This window comes from Arachis hypogaea, chromosome 11 (assembly GCF_003086295.3).
Source record: "Arachis hypogaea cultivar Tifrunner chromosome 11, arahy.Tifrunner.gnm2.J5K5, whole genome shotgun sequence".
Classification (NCBI taxonomy): domain Eukaryota; kingdom Viridiplantae; phylum Streptophyta; class Magnoliopsida; order Fabales; family Fabaceae; genus Arachis; species Arachis hypogaea.
Genome location: NC_092046.1, coordinates 120,341,015 through 120,358,081, shown reverse-complemented (window position 1 = coordinate 120,358,081; position 17,067 = coordinate 120,341,015). Strand labels below are relative to the sequence as shown.

At 32.8% G+C, this 17,067-nt stretch overlaps 2 protein-coding genes across 3 annotated transcripts; both read left to right on the top strand.

Moving 5' to 3' along the window:
• Nucleotides 1-445: 445 nt before the first annotated feature.
• On the top strand, nt 446-1,570 carry LOC140176182 (protein ANTAGONIST OF LIKE HETEROCHROMATIN PROTEIN 1-like). Its single transcript, XM_072206074.1, has 4 exons — nt 446-868; nt 914-964; nt 1,044-1,269; nt 1,356-1,570. Exons 1-4 carry the CDS (start codon nt 446-448, stop codon nt 1,568-1,570), a joined length of 915 nt encoding a protein of 304 aa, XP_072062175.1.
• Nucleotides 1,571-10,820: 9,250 nt separating this feature from the next.
• Nucleotides 10,821-14,012, top strand: LOC112722446 (protein NRT1/ PTR FAMILY 2.9). Of its 2 annotated transcripts, XM_072207162.1 has the most exons (6): nt 10,835-11,158; nt 11,225-11,442; nt 11,711-11,815; nt 12,160-12,719; nt 12,825-13,155; nt 13,248-14,012. In XM_072207162.1, exons 1-6 carry the CDS (start codon nt 11,008-11,010, stop codon nt 13,836-13,838), a joined length of 1,956 nt encoding a protein of 651 aa, XP_072063263.1. In that variant the 5' UTR covers nt 10,835-11,007; the 3' UTR covers nt 13,839-14,012. The 2 variants fall into 2 exon arrangements, with proteins under 2 accessions (XP_025629246.1, XP_072063263.1); XM_025773461.3 differs by lacking the exon at nt 11,711-11,815 and having other exon boundaries at nt 10,821-11,158.
• The last annotated feature ends 3,055 nt before the right edge of the window (nt 14,013-17,067 follow it).

The window sequence follows — 17,067 nt, the reverse complement described above, 5'->3', positions numbered from 1 at the left end:
TTGAATAAGTTAGATGATAATTGTTTGTAGAGATTGATATGTTAATTTACAAATTTGGATCTTGTTTAATTGTGATAGTAGTCAGAATCAATTTTATTTTAGAAAGTTATCAATCACTTATCTTAAAGTATTATTTCCTTTATTTTACTTAATAAAATTACATATTAAAACTCTTAATTATTTTTCAGCTGATATTTTTATTGATATGTATTTAATTAGATTTCAATTATACCTTTTCTATTTTGTTCATTGCATTTAAGCCAGTTGGTTGATTACTTAATTTTAAAATCTATTAGTATGCTTTGACTTTGATTATGTGAGCATATGCTTATGTAATGTGAATTTTTACTATTTTTAGTTTAATTGAGTGTTTTTTCCTATTCTCTCAAGTTGTTAGAGTTCTTCATTTATGTATTTACTTGTTATTGTTTTTTAGGAAGTGATAATGGATCGTTCTGAACAAATTAAGTTATGTGTTGGATATTACTGGATTATGAGAATACAGTTTGACACGTTAATGCTGCTTTTTTTAGTTACTTTATATATGTATATTAGGAATAGAAGGCGGGGTCATACTTCGATTGGTCGAAGAGTGAATACATTGCCATTAAGGCGAGATGCATTAGATAATATCATTGGGGAGGGTGGAGATAGAAATTGCATATGGGAGTTAAGAATGAGTTTAAATGAATTTTCAACTTTATGTGAATTGCTACAAGTTCAAGGTGGATTAGACGAAGACGGTCATGTTGGCATAGGCGAGAAAGTAGCTACTTTCTTAATCATATTAGCTCACCATACCAAAAATTGCAACGTACAAGTTTTGTTCTATAGGTCTGGTGAAACTATTAGTAGGTATTTTTACAAGGTATTGTGTTTGATTTTGCGTGTCTAAAGTATCTTATTTACAAAGGCAGACCCTGTACCGCAAGATTGTGTAGATCCAAGATGGAAATGGTTTAAGGTAAGTCGTGTATGTAGCTCCAATTTTTATTGGTCAAGTTAAGTCTGCGTGTAATAACTATTTTTTTTACCTTTGATAGGGTTGTCTAGGAGCATTAGATGGAACTTACTTAGATGTCACAGTCCCGAAGAGTGACAAATCTAGATATCGGACGAGGAAATCTAGAATATCCACCAATGTCTTAGGAGTTTATAATCGGAACATGGATTTCGTCTATGTCCTTAGCGGTTGGGAAGGATCGGCATCTGATTCAAGGATACTTAGGGATGCTATTACTCGACATAATGGCTTGAAAATACCTGTTGGTATGTCTAAATCAATCTTTTGAAAAGAATAATAACTATTTATTATGAGAATTACAATGTATTTCTTATATTTCTCCATCCTTCAGTTTTAGGGTGTTATTACTTAGTGGATGCTGGCTATACTAATGGGAGAGAATTTTTATCTCCTTATAGAAATGTCCGCTATCATATAAATAAGTGGATTCAAGGTCATTGGGCACCACAAAATCGTCTAGAGTTATTTAATAAGAAGCATTTTTCGGCTAGAAACGTGATTGAGCAGTGTTTTGGGTTGCTTAAGAAAAGATGGGCAATTCTATGAAGTCCCTCATTCTATCCTATTAAGGTTCAAAGCCACATTATTATTGCTTGTTGTTTGTTACAAAATTTTATTCGTATGAACATGGATGTTGATCCTGAAGAAGATGCAACTCTTTTACCAGAACATATACTCGTAGGAGATGACACTATAGTTGATGAAGCTAACACAATTGATGTTGTGGAAAGTAGCCATGAGTGGACTCAATGGCGTGAGGACCTAGCAACTGAGATGTGAGAAATATGGAGAGGAGAACGTGGCGTGTAGAGTTTTTATCTTTGCTAGTTTTGTTATGTATGCAATTTTCCTAGATTATAAATTATTGTATTTGAATTCATTTGAGTTTTTTTCTTTGTGCAATATGTATTTGCCGATTTGGATTCATAACTTGTATTCTAATTAAACATATAATTAGACAAGTGTTTATTTTAATTGTTTTAATCTGTTGTAAATCTGCTGTCATTGGCATAGCAGTTTTGCTGTAATGGTTTACTTTATTTGTTATTGTGCATAAATATTATCTAGCAGCAAATGGCCTCCATACCCCGCCAATGGACTGAACAAGAAACTGAACAATTTGTGGTGTTCATGGAGGAATTGGTTGTTGAAAGCAAGAGGGTAGATGCCGGTCAATTTAAACCAGGAGCATTTCAAAAGCTGGCGGACAAGATGAATGAAAAGTTTCCTGGATGTGGTCTCACTGTAAAGCACATCAGGAATAAACACAAGTGCCTCAACGAAAAATATATGTTTGTGGCTAAGATGTTGAGTTGAAGTGGTTTTGGTTGGAATTTTGAAAAGATGTGTGTTGAAGTGGATAGTAAACAAGTATTAGAAGCATGGGGAAAGGTGTGAGTGTTTGCACATTTAATCGTTCCTCTTACAAGTATTTTTTAATTTTCATGTAATTGTATGTATATGCATTTATAATGTACACTTTTTTTTATGTTGTATAGGGTCGCAATGTTACGCTTTACACTCTAGACAAGCCATTTCCATTGTTTGAACGTCTTAGGAACATTTTTGGCAAGGATAGAGCTACTGGTCTTGATGCATGCAGTGGAAAAGATGTTGAAGAAGATGTCACACCGGGCTTTACATTTCTGCGGCCACATCTGGTGGCTTGGGTTTAGGCGGAGATGATGTTGACATGGAAGATTTAGCAGCTGTCGAGGGCGAACTATCCAATAACTTTTTGACCTCATTTGCTTCATCAAGTGAGAAAAATCAAGAACGTCACACTACAACTAAAAAAAGTAATGATGCTGCAGTCCTATCAAACTTAGCTGAAACTTTTAAAGCTGTGGTTGAGGATCAAGGAAAGCATGTGCAGGTACTAGCCAATGCAATGTCTGGTGTTAATGAGCAAGTGAATCTTGGCCGAACGCTGAAGAGTCTTGGTTTCAACACAATGGAGATCGTGCAAATTGCAAAAAAATTTGTGCAGAATCCAGAATTGAAGGCAACCTTTTGGAGTTTAGACGAGGAAAAGGAAGCATTCGCACGAGATATAATGGACAACTTTTATTGGAATGCTTCCTTTATATCTCGTGCGAATGCTTCCTTTTCCTCGTCTAAACTCCAAAAGGTTGTCTTCAATTATGGATTCAGCACAATTTTTTTTGCAATTTGCACGATCTCCATTGTGTTGAAACCAAGACTCTTCAGCGTTCGGCCAAGATCCACTTGCTCATTAATACCAGACATTGCATTGGCTAGTACCTGCACATGCTTTCCTTGATCCTCAACTGCAGCTTTAAAAGTTTCAGCTAAGTGTGATAGGACTGCAGCATCATTGCTTTTTTTTAGTTGCAGTGTGACGTTCTTGATTTTTCTCACTTGATGAAGCAAATGAGGTCGAAAAGGTATTGGGTAGTTCGCCCTTGGCAGCTGCTAAATCTTCCATGTCAACATCATCTCCGCCTAAACCCAAGCCACCAGATGTGGCCGCAGAAATGTAGAGCCCAGTGTGACATCTTCTTCAGCATCTTTTCTACTGCATACATCAAGACCAGTAGCTTTATCCTTGCCAAAAATGTTCCCAAGACGTTCAAACAACGAAAATGGCTTGCCTGGAGTATAAAGCGTAATATTGCGACCCTATACAACATAAAAAAAGTGTACATTATAAATGCATATACGTACAATTACATGAAAATTAAAGTACTTGTAAGAGGAACGATGAAATGTGCAAAAATTCACACCTTTCCCCATTCTTCTAGTACTTGTTTACTATCCACTTCAACACACATCTTTTCAAAATTCCACCCAAAACCACTACAACTCAACATCTCAGCCACAAACATATATTTTTCTTTGAGGCGCTTGTGTTTATTCCTGATGTACTTTACAGTGAGACCACATCCAGAAAACTTTTCATTCATCTTGTCCGCCAGGTTTTGAAATGGTCCTGGTTTAAATTGACCGGCATCTGCCCTCTTGCCTTCAACAATCAATTCCTCCATGAACACCACAAATTGTTCAGTTTCTTGTTTAGTCCATTGGCGGAGTATGGAGGCCATTTGCTGCTAGATAATATTTATGCACAATAAAATAAAGTAAACAATTACAGCAAAATTGCTATGCTAATGACAGCAGATTTACAACAGATTAAAATAATTAAAATAAACACTTGTCTAATTATATGTTTAATTAGAATACAAGTTATGAATCCAAATCGGCAAATACATATTGCACAAAGAAAAAAACTCAAATGAATTCAAATACAATAATTTATAATCTAGGAAAATTGCATACATAACAAAACTAGCAAAGATAAAAACTCTACACGCCACGTTCTCCTCTCCATATTTCTCACATCTCAGTTGCTAGGTCCTCACGCCATTGAGTCCACTCATGGCTACTTTCCACAACATCAATTGTGTTAGCTTCATCAACTATAGTGTCATCTCCTACGAGTATATGTTCTGGTAAAAGAGTTGCATCTTCTTCAGGATCAACATCCATGTTCATACGAATAAAATTTTGTAACAAACAACAAGCAATAATAATGTGGCTTTGAACCTTAATAGGATAGAATGAGGGACTTCATAGAATTGCCCATCTTTTCTTAAGCAACCCAAAACACTGCTCAATCACGTTTCTAGCCGAAGAGTGCTTCTTATTAAATAACTCTAGACGATTTTGTGGTGCCCGATGACCTTGAACCCACTCATTCATATGATAGCAGACATTTCTATAAGGAGATAAAAATCTTCTCCCATTAGTATAGCCAGCATCCACTAAGTAATAACACCATAAAATAGAAGGATGGAGAAATATAAGAATTACATTGTAATTCTCATAATAAATAGTTATTATTCTTTTCAAAAGATTGATTTAGACATACCAACAGGTATTTTCAAGCCATTATGTCGAGTAATAGCATTCCTAAGTATCCTTGAATCAGATGCCGATCCTTCCCAACCGCTAAGGACATAGACGAAATTCATATTCCGATTGCAAACTCCTAAGACATTGGTTGATATTCTAGATTTCCCGCAGAGTTAACTTGACCAATAAAAATTGGAGCTACATACACGACCTACCTTGAACCATTTCCATCTTGGATCTACACAATCTTCCGATACAAGGTCTGCCTTTGCAGATAAGATACTTTGGACACGCAAAACCGAACACAATACCTTGTGAAAATACCTACTAATAGTTTCACCAGACCTATAGAACCTAACTTGTATGCTGCGATTTTTGGTATGGTGAGCTAATATGATTAAGAAAGTAGCTACTTGCTCGCCTATGCCAACATGACCGTCTTCGTCTAATCCACCTTAAACTTATAGCAATTCACATAAAGTTGCAAATGCATTTAAGCTCATTCTTAACTCCCATATGCAATTCTATCTCCACCCTCCCCAATGATATTATCTAATGCATCTCGCCTTAATAGCAATGTATTCACTCTTCGACCAATCGAAGTATGACCCCGCCTTCTATTCCTAATATACATATATAAAGTAACTAAAAAAAGCAGCATTAACGTGTCAAACTGCATTCTCATAATCCAGTAATATCCAACACATAGCTTAATTTGTTCAGAACGATCCATTATCACTTCCTAAGAAACAATAACAACTAAATACATAAATGAAGAACTCTAATAACTTGAGAGAATAGGAAAAACACTCAATTAAACTAGAAATAGGAAAAATTCACATTACATAAGCATATACTCACATAATCAAAGTCAAAGCATACTAATAGATTTCAAAATTAAGTAACCAACCAACTGGCTTAGATGCAATGAACAAAATAGAAAAGGTATGATTGAAATCTAATTAAATATATATCAATAAAAATATCAGCTGAAAAATAATTAAGAGTTTGGAAAAACTACCAAAAGTACCCATGAAGTTTACGAACGCTGACAAAAGTACCCATAAACTAAGGAAATTAACGCTGTACCCATGAAAGATGGGTTCCGTATGACAAAAGTATCCAAATCCTAATTTTTTGTTGATTTTTTTAATAAAATTTCTAAATTACCCCACCCTAACCCCATTCTACCGTCACTCCCTCTCTTCTCTTCTTCCTCTCTCATCACTTATCCCTCGAAAACCCTCATAGAGTCACAGAAACTCTTCTCCTACCTCCTCATTGCCGTCCGCCACCCACCTACTCCATTACCGCCAATCTCTTCCCCCTCTCAGTGCTTCTCCCTCTCACTATTAAGGTGACTACAACACCTTCATCGCACACCTGTGACCCAACCTGAGGAGAATGCTGTGGCGCACCTGTTGTAGCCGAGGAGAACGTCGTCGTGGTGTGTCTGACCCAGCCGAGGAGAATACCGTCGTCGCACACCTGAGAAGAGAGAGGGGTCGTGGTACTCTTGCATACAGAAAGCGGGTTCAGTAAAGAGAAATCAGAGAAAAAAGGGAGGCGGCACTGTGGATGGAGGTTCTGCCATTGACGATGTTACAGTCGGCCGGCGAAGAAAAATGTATTTCTTTTTTTTAAAACATTTTTATTTTATTTTTCTTCTTTTCAGAAATTGATTTAGTTACTACTAAAATGATACTGTTCTATTTTTTTTAAATCTGCTTCTATTTTTTATGAAGGTTGAGATTGATTTACAGAAGATCCAGTTGATGGCTACTTTTAATTCTGATTTTTGTTGAAATAAATTTCAAATTTGATGAATGGATTTGTTGATTTTTTATGGTTGATGGCTTTTTCTATTTCTAGTTTTGCTAAAGTGAATTGAAATTGGATGAATGGATTTGAAAATTTTTATGTTTTGAGTATTTTTTGGTGTTTGATTAATTTGGTTTGGGTATGGATTATAAACTTATGAGTGAATCGGTTGAGGTCCGATCTTCTACCACCACCACCACTACCATTGATCTTGGTCTGGTTTGTTGTAGGAGTAGTTTTGGACTCCATGGCAAGAGTTGGTGCAAATTGAGTTATGAAATGTTGAAAAAGTGAGTTGAGGTTGAGTGTAGGATAGTTTAGGAATTTTATTAAAAAATTAACAAAAAATTAAGATTTGGATACTTTTGTCATACGGAACCCATCTTTCACGGGTGCATCGTTAATTTCCTTAGTTTATGGGTACTTTTGTCAGCGTTCGTAAACTTTATAGGTACTTTTGGTAGTTTTTCCTAAGAGTTTTAATATGTAATTTTATTAAGTAAAATAAAGGAAATAATACTTTAAGATAGGTGATTGATAATTTTCTAAAACAAAATTGATTCTAACTACTATCACAATGAAACAAGATCCAAATTTGTAAATTAATATATCAATCTCTACAAAGAATTATCATCCAACTTATTCAATTTCTACAAACACATAATACAAACAATTCGATCAACAATTTAGTAAGTAATTTAATAAGCAATTTTATAAACACAATACAAATAAATTGTCCTCTCATTCCTCAAAGATAATAATTAAAAAGCTAACCTATTAATAATTTGATAAGCAATTTCATTAACATATTAATCAGCAATTTGAACAATATTTTTATCACTAGTTTTATCAACAATCAGGTCTAATAACAAGAGCAGATTGATAGTAAAATTTTAGTAGAATTTCATTTATCGCAGCACCAAAATCTCCTTCTACAACTCTTTTTTTTTAAGACCTAAGCAATTTTCTTAAACAAACGAGTCCACTCTTTTTTTTGTTTAGGCCGTAGGTACACGCAGGAATTCATTGCCTTATAATTCGATAGTCCACATACCCAAACACTAGAATAGCACTCAATCAACAATAACACATATTATGAATAATCAAAATTAAAACAAAAATATCACAAGAGAAAAATACTAGCGGCAACGACGCAAATCACATCTAGGAGGAGGCTAATGTAGCTGCGGGATGAAGAGGCAAAGGCAGCAGAGTAACAACACAAGCTCACCGCTACCGGAGCACAGCCTACATTAATCACAGAGGAGAGTCAGTGAGAAACGGAGATGATGTGCGACGGTGGTACAGCTTCGATGGTGGAGAACAATTACAGAAGAAAAATTCCTGGTTAGGGTTTGTAATAAAAAAGGGAGATATTTGAAATTTCAGAAAATGAATAAGGATAAAATAATTTAAAAAAAAAATATACAAATTCGTATTCATCATCCAAAATTCGTGTCTCACTATTTTCTTGAGACATGAAATATATGTATCTTGTGTATGTTTGTGTATAAGCGTGTTCTTCTTATTTTTGTGTCTTACAAACTAAACAATAAAATCTATATCTTGACAAGACATAGACATCAAACAAAAGAGCCTAAGTGAATGTATGAACTCAAATATAAGACATAAGTTTTCTTTTTTTCTATTTTTTTGTTCAATGAAGGGGGAAAAGGGTAATAACTTTTTCCACGAGTCTCACTACTCATTCTGATAGCGTTTTTGTTTGTTAATGTTGTAGTCATGAAGCAACAAGCCAACAACTCACATGAAAAAATATCTTCTTACCAATGATCTCAAGATTTGGTCAGAAGTGGTTTTGACAAATGAACATATATGTATTAAAAGAATTTTACTAGAGAGTTAATAGAATATTTGTACAATGTGTATAATGAATTATTTATTTAGTTTAATATAATTTAAAAAATAAATATTTAAGATAAAATACTACTAATTTTTCAAACATAATACATCTATACTATCTAGAATAACTATCTAAATACCAGAAATAATAAATATCTGATATCCTACTGAATCGAATATTCCTATATTCCATTGTACACATTGTATAGATATTTTATTGGCTCTCTATATATTGAAAAGGATGGAACAATTATTGTTTGCACTTGTGAGTGAAGTGTGTATATGATTTGAGTCATTCATTCCACGAAAGTTTAAGGTGGTATAAGCATTCATTCAATCATTGTCAAATTAAACAAGCAATATCTAATAATTTTGGTTAAAAGAAGCGTGTGAGATTACATTGTTTCAACCACTCGTTTTGTTTGATTCAAGTCCAATATGCACTAGGGTCATCATACATGTGTGTTATTTTCGGCTTCGTATGATTATTCTTTTTTATTTATTGTGTTTTTATATTCAAGTTTATTTATTATTATTTTTTTTATCAAATCTCATCTAACGATAAAGATTGAATTCATTATAAAAAAATGAGAAAATATATCTTTTAAGAATGTATTTTTTTATCTTTTCTTATATATATATATATTAAAAATATACTCTATTTTAGATATTGCCAAATCTTAATTTGGATATATTCATAGGCGGACAAGAGGGCAAGTGGTGGCCATAGCCCCTCTAATAAATTTCAAGCTTTCATTATAAATTAGATGGTATAAGAAAAATTAATGATAGTCTTACTATTCTAATAATTTTCTAGTAAACCTTTTATACTGCAAAACTTAAGTTTAAATCTCATTTTTTACTTTTTAAATCATTAGCTTTTTTCCACTCATAACAATATATTTTTATAGGTCAAGTCATTTTGTTCAATAATTTTTTATTATTTCTTTTATTTTTTAGTTTTTTAAATTCTTACATCTATTATCATATAAAAATATTTTAATTTTTATAATAATTTCTAATTGAATATATTAAGAATATATATATAAAGTTAATTTATTTTAAACTTTATTTATTTTTTTATAAATTAAAACATATTAAGTAAAATATTTTTTAATATGAATATATTTTACATATTGTATTTACTAATTTATTTTAAATGCATTACACAGAAAATATTAGAGGAAAAAAAATACTTTTTGTTATCAATAATATTAAAATATAAAATTATATTTTTATTATAAATTTCTATTTGATATAATATTTGTTAAACAAAATTGAGAAAATGATAAATTGATCCCTAACTTTTTGGTCCGCAGACATTTAAGTCTTTGAGGATTTAAAAATACATTTAAGTTCCTAATCTCTTTAAAATTTGGACACATCGATCTTTGAGGTTAATTTGTCCTATTTTAAAAACTTTCTCACGTGTATATCTCTATCAACTAGATTAGTACAATAGAAGTCACATTTGATTTTTTTTTATTGGGTCTGACTGACCCAAGTGAATATGAGAAATCGATATGTTTAAATTTTAAAAAGATCAAAAACTTAAATATATTTTCAAATTTTTAAAAATTTAAATGTCTGTGAATCAAAAGGTCAAAGACGTATTTATTATTTTCTCAACAAAATTTTATTAGAAATAATAAAAGAAACCAACAACACTAAATATATAATACAATAGTTAATCATACAAATTTTTAGATTTCAACTTAAATTTCTGAATCTGGCAATGGATGTATTGAGAACTTATGTTAGTAAAACATTACCCTTTGACTTTTTTTTTTAGTTAATAGAAAGAAAATTTCATTTTTAGGAAAAAGTGTAAATTTATCTAAATTATTGTAGTTAAAGGGTGAGACCCACAATGAGAAGATGAGAACATGGTGAGGCCCTCTCAAATTTTATCCTCCATGCCCCTCTTTTTTCTTCGCTGCTAAATTGACACCAAAATTTAAAGGGAAAAAATAGAATTATTTATTTTACATAATATACTAAATCGACTCATATTCTTTTTATTATTAGATAGGACGAAATCTTCAATTAGAGTCTCCCATATTCTACTTTGTGTATATAGTAATATATTGATTAATGATAAATTGTTAAATAAAGTTTAAATTTAATCTTTAACCTATTAAATTAAAAAAAAAAGTATATGATATCATTTTTTCAATCGAAAATATAACGCAAAACAAAAAATAAAATAAAATAAAATAAAACTGCGCTTCACACCTATAAATTCATAACAAGCTACCGAGAGAATAAATTAAACACTGCTAGTGTCCAAAAGAACAGAAAGAAAGAAAGGAAGGAATTACTTATAATAGCATGTAGTTTAGATCTCTCTCCATCACTTGAGAAGTTCTAATCTTTCTATCCTCATTCTTCTTTGGTTTTCTTAAGCAGCAATTCCCATATTCATGGACCTTGTTAGCAAAAAAGAAACCATGGAAGAAAAGAATGAGAGGAAAAGCCTAGAAAACAATGAGAAAAGTGTTGTTATTACAAACCAAGATGAGTCAAATAACAAGATTAAATACAGGGGATGGAAAGTAATGCCCTTCATCATTGGTAAGCAAGTCAAATAAACTTAGGTTAGCTTCTTTGTTACATTATTATTAAATCAAATTCATGCAGGAAATGAAACCTTTGAGAAGCTGGGAACAATTGGAACCTTAGCAAACCTGCTAGTGTATCTTACAACAGTGTTCAACTTGGATAGTATCACAGCTACAAACATCATCAACATCTTCAATGGTAGTGCAAGTTTATCAACCTTGCTTGGAGCTTTTCTATGTGACACATATTTTGGTCGCTTCAAGACTCTTGGATTCTGCACTGTTGCCTCCTTTCTGGTATTAATTTAATCTAATATTGTATTCATTTAAGTGTATGTAATACATACTTTAAGTATCTTACTTTGGAAATCACTTTATTCCCTAATTCAATTTAATCATTGATGGATAGTAGTTAACTCAAAAAGATCCAAATAAACCAAAGATATCATTTTACACAAAATGGAATTCAAAACCCTAATAGCAAGTTAATCACTAAAATCACATGGTGGTGGATTGCAGTACAAGTACAACTAAATGTGAATTTAGTTTTTTTTTTTTTTTTTAGTTTTCCACGGTATCCCCCAACCTGGCAGGCCAAGCACTGATACGCCGCGGTACCGAACTCCATTTAAGGGTTTGCCGTTGGCCAATGAGTTGCTGTATGCACAAGGTGGGATTCGAACTCTCGACACTTGCTTAAGAGGACTAGTGAGCTAACTACTAGACTAACCCAACTTGGTTAAATGTGAATTTAGTTATTAAGGCCTAGTCGGCGAGCATGAAGGCCTGGCCCGCGTGCACCTTGGCCTAGCATATGTGCACCAAGGCTAGGCCAATGCACAGCCGGGCCTGGCCTATGTGTGCGCATCCTGTTCAAAATCACATAACTACATATTTACATTAATTGAATTGAAATCACCACAAGATATATGTTAAAAGACCATATCAAAAATAAAGATTATACAAATTTCACTTTGAAACATGCATTTACTTCATGTTTGTATCTCCAAACAGGGCTTGCTTACCATACAACTAACAGCGGCAATCAAGACCATGCATCCACCACAATGTGGAAACTCTAGCACCATATGCGAAGGACCAAACGCCGGCCAAATGACGTTCCTACTGGCTGGATTTGCGCTCCTTATCGTTGGAGCCGCAGGGATAAGGCCATGTAACTTAGCATTTGGAGCAGATCAATTCAACCCAAACACAGAGTCAGGAAAGAAAGGAATCAATAGCTTCTTCAATTGGTACTTTTTCACATTCACATTTGCACAGATGGTGTCTCTGTCATTGATTGTGTATATTCAGTCCAATGTGAGCTGGGCTGTGGGACTCGGAATCCCTGCCGGATTGATGCTGTTTTCGTGTGTCGTTTATTACTTGGGAAGCAAGTCATATGTGAAGGTTAAAGCAACTGGTAGCCCTGTAACTAGTATTGTTCAAGTGGTGGTTGTTTCTTTCAAGAAAAGGGGATTGAATTTACCTGATCAGGATCCATTGCTTTCACTTTTTGATTATATGCCTCCACACTCTATCAATTCCAAGCTTCCTCACACATGTCAATTCAGGTAACTAAGAGTAAGAGATTCTTCTAAAAGATACACAAATTTTGAACATGTGACTTCAATATCATGGAAAGTGATTTGTTCTGAAAATGTTGAGATTTTTAACAGGTTCCTTGACAAAGCTGCAATTGTAACCCCACAAGATCATATAAACCAGGATGGATCTGCATCTGATCCTTGGAACCTTTGCAGCATACAGCAGGTGGAAGAACTCAAATGCTTGCTAAGAGTGATCCCAATTTGGCTTTCAGGCATCGTCTACTACGTCGCACTCGTCCAACAGAACACGATGCTGGTGTTCCAAGCCCTTCAATCCGACCGGCGAGTATTCCACTCCAATTTCCAGATCCCGGCCGCCTCCTACACCATCTTCACCATGCTTAGCTTGACAATATGGATTCCAATCTATGACAGGAAAGTTGTGCCTCTTCTTCAAAGGGTAAGAAATGTTAAAAATTATAACCAAGCCAGAAAGATTCTAGAACCTTTTCTATTCCTAGCAGTGATAACTATTTATCTTTATTGTAACAGGTAACAAAGAAAGAAGGTGGATTCACACTTCTCCAAAGAATGGGAATTGGAATGTTCATCTCAATACTATGCATGATAGTATCTGGTATTGTTGAAGAGCAAAGAAGAACAATGGCTCTAACAAAACCACTAGGAATTATGCCAAGAAATGGTGCAATTTCTTCAATGTCAGGTTCATGGCTAATCCCTCAATTAGCACTAGCAGGGTTATCTGAAGCATTCACATTGGTTGGACAAGTTGAATTTTACTACAAACAGTTTCCAGAAAACATGAGAAGCCTTGCAGGATCACTATTCTTCTGTGGCCTTGCTGGATCAAGTTATTTGAGTAGTTTGCTGATTTCAGTTATTCATAAAGTGACAGAGAAATCTGCAACTGGGAATTGGTTACCTCAGGATTTGAACAAAGGGAGATTAGATTACTTTTATTTCATAATTGGTGGTGTTGGAGTGATTAATTTGTGTTACTTTATAGTATGTGCCAAGTGGTATAAGTACAAAGGGGTTGGTGATGGTAGCAATGATAACAGTAGTAGCATTGAACTTGATCATGTATCTAAAAAATATGAAAGGAGTGTTAATGGTGTTTGAAGGAAAATTCCCTTGGATAGAAGATGTGCCATAATATTTAATTTTTGGTTTAAGAAAAAAAAAATAGAATGACAAATCTAGTGTTTTTCTTTGGATGTTTTAAGATGCTTTTATTGTAAATCTTCCAATTTATCAGAACAAAAAGATGGTATGGACTGATTCAAGTTGATTTAAGATAATGCTGAACTACTAAAATAAGGAATATTCCATCAATGATTTGTAGTTTTTGAATAGCAAAATGAGGAATACAGTAGAGAGACAAAATAAACAAGACCTATATATATCATGATTACTCTAAAAATTATTCAAATACTATTGTTATAATCCATAAGGATTATTTTAGAAATTATAATTTAAAAAAATTATATATTCATTGATTTGTATATCAAATTAGCAAATCTTTTATTAAAGAAATATATTATTCAATTATTTTTTATAATGTCATTCCACATGTATCACACATGACTTTTTGTCTCGTATATTTACAAAATTTTATATAAAAAAAATAATAAATAACGTTATTAAAATACGAGTGAGAATATTTATTTCTGAAATATGAGATTTACATGAAATAAATTTCACATTTTTTATCGCACGGAGTCTTGCATTATTTACATACAATAACTGGAAAAGGTTGAGTTAAGGACTTAGGGATTCATTCAAGCCGTAATACCCCAACTTTGCAAGAAAAATTAAATCCTAGAACTATATAGATAATTAACAAACGTGATAATTACTCATATGATAAAATTGATTTTTTTTTTTTTTGGTGACTATATGATAAAATTGATTTTAAGATTATTATTATGGGTCTTACTATGGTGATGAAGCTATATTTTTTCTTCACATGATGAACTTCGTTGTTGTAGCACTCTTCAGCAGTATACGTTTACCGTTTTGCTGTAGAGAAAGTCTAGAAAAACAATTAGGATATCAACCTAACTCGGTAAAAGGTTTGATGGTTGCAAAACATCTAAACTATTAAAATAGTCCTAATTAGAGATGTCAATGGAGCGGACAATGCCTCCCTATTCTCCGTCTCCGCTCCCAGAATTAATTCCCGTTCTCGTTCTGTTTCTTGCTATGGGGAAATAATTGTCCCCATCATCGTTCTTCGCGTTTTCCACATTTTTCGTGGGTCTCATTTCCCATCTCTCTATGTTTAATATTCGTATGAAAATTATAATAAAAAATATAAAAAAACTAAAAAACAAACTACAAAATATTATTACAAACACACAAACATATCTTATTCAAGATTATAAGTCTAGAAATATAACATAGCAAATCATAGTCCATAAAATAAAATCTTGAACAATAGCGTTATAATTTTTCAATGAGTGAAATTACTAAAAGAACCCCTATATTAGAAATAAAATAAGGGTTATTAAGTAAGTTTAAAAATTTGGGGAATTATCGGAAATGGGGCGGGAATCCCCGCTCGGGTCCCCGCGCCTATCTCGGAAAAATTTCGCTCTCCATTCCCATCCCCACAGAAAAATTTCTCACCATTGGAGCCCCATCCGGGACGATCCCCGCAGGAATCCCCACCTCCTGAAAATTTTTGACACCCTAGTCCTAATAATAAAATATATTTTTAAAATTTTTTATTAATTGTCAAATAGTTTTTATTTAATTTTATTTATTAGTTGATCCTTTATATATTATTTAATTTTAAAATATACTCTTTATTTTATAAATTAATATTCTATTATTAATTAATCATCATTTATATTTTCATAACTGTATCGTTAACGAGTAAAAACAACAACAAAAATAGAATTTTCATTACTAATTTGATTTCTAAACTTTTAAGTTTAGAATTTTTTTTCGTTGTTTTGATCAATTCGATGCCTAAATGATGAGAAAATTGTGTTTGTCGTTAATCCAATCAATTTAATTTGACACTAATCGATTGTTAAGTAATAATATGTGTCAAATAATTCGACTGAAAATTAGTATTAATCGATAAAATGCCTTATGATTTCCACTTCAAGAAAACTACAATCCAAATAGTTATTAACAATGCGAAGAGGCTGAAGAAGGAAAACCACGGTTCTGCATAGATCTTTCCTTTATCTTTGTTTCAAGGCATATTTGATCCAGAGATTTTAACATCTTCTTTAATTCTCTTCTCAATCTCAACAAAATTTTCTCAGTTTTTTTGTCATTTTGTTGCTTACTGATTCTTTCTGGTCAAAGCTACCCACAAATCGGGTCTTTCTTTATTTGATCCGAAGCATAGAAAGATTTTTTTATGTTTTAAAAATATTATTTTAATTAACAAACCTAAATTTCTATTTTTCGGGTGTCTCAGATTGGCTAGGGATCGCTATTCATTTCTTCCTTTAAAAAATAATTAGGTGTTTATGTTATTTGTGGTAGGAAGAGGATAAAGACAAAAGATACCCCATTGCCTCCGCCTGAAATTGATTGATAAAATATTGGTCCTTAATGATTGTAGTATTTGACCCCTGAAGTTTACAGAAGGCTTAGAGAAAGGGGGTTTGAATCTATGGCCTTCTTTTGCTTTAATAAACTGATCCTTTGTTACCCAATTTAAACTTGATTTCTGTTTGAACTGTGCAGCGAAAAATTTAAGAGACAATTTTATTTTGTCTCATAAAATAAGAAAACAGAATAGCGAGAGAGGGAAGAAGTTGACACAATCATGTATTCTGGTTCAATTGCTTTGTGCTATGCAACCTATATCCAGTCTCCACCACAACAGTGGTGAAATTTTCACTATAGTCAAACTATTACATACACCAATTTTCTAGGATTCACAATCCTATTTAGACACATAAATTTCTTCCGAAACTTGACTTGGTTATGCAAATACCTAACTCTTTACACTAAGTGCTTACCCAACTTAGCAAGGGAAACCTCACTAGTACAAGACACAAGACAGAAAATTACAACCAAAGTAAATCTGAAATCACTCTTAGCTTTTTTCTCAAGTGTTTCACTCAGCCTTTTTCACTCTTAGGCTTTTTCTCAATGTCTCTCTTTCAGCCTTTTACCTCTCAAAGATATTACAGAAAGATATACATCGAAACTGAAATACAAAATTGTAAAACATGAAGGAGATTGATGTATAACAGCTTAAACACTATGACCAAAACCCAACAGCAGAACTCAAAACTTCATTCTTCATCTTGGCAGAGTGCTCCCTTTAGTGTAGGTGCAATGCTTCCAAGACTTCAAAACTTAGTAGTGAGATTTCACA

Excerpts from the sequence above, each read along its gene's own strand:
- LOC140176182 (XM_072206074.1), top strand. The coding sequence starts at position 446 with ATGGATCGTTCTGAACAAATTAAGTTATGTGTTGGATATTACTGGATT. Across the intron at positions 869-913 it reads TTAGTAGGTATTTTTACAAG|GCAGACCCTGTACCGCAAGA; the intron begins GTATTGTGTTTG and ends TTATTTACAAAG. Across the intron at positions 965-1,043 it reads CAAGATGGAAATGGTTTAAG|GGTTGTCTAGGAGCATTAGA; the intron begins GTAAGTCGTGTA and ends TACCTTTGATAG.
- LOC112722446 (XM_072207162.1), top strand. The coding sequence starts at position 11,008 with ATGGACCTTGTTAGCAAAAAAGAAACCATGGAAGAAAAGAATGAGAGG. Across the intron at positions 11,443-11,710 it reads GCACTGTTGCCTCCTTTCTG|TTTTCCACGGTATCCCCCAA; the intron begins GTATTAATTTAA and ends TTTTTTTTTTAG. Across the intron at positions 12,720-12,824 it reads CCTCACACATGTCAATTCAG|GTTCCTTGACAAAGCTGCAA; the intron begins GTAACTAAGAGT and ends GATTTTTAACAG.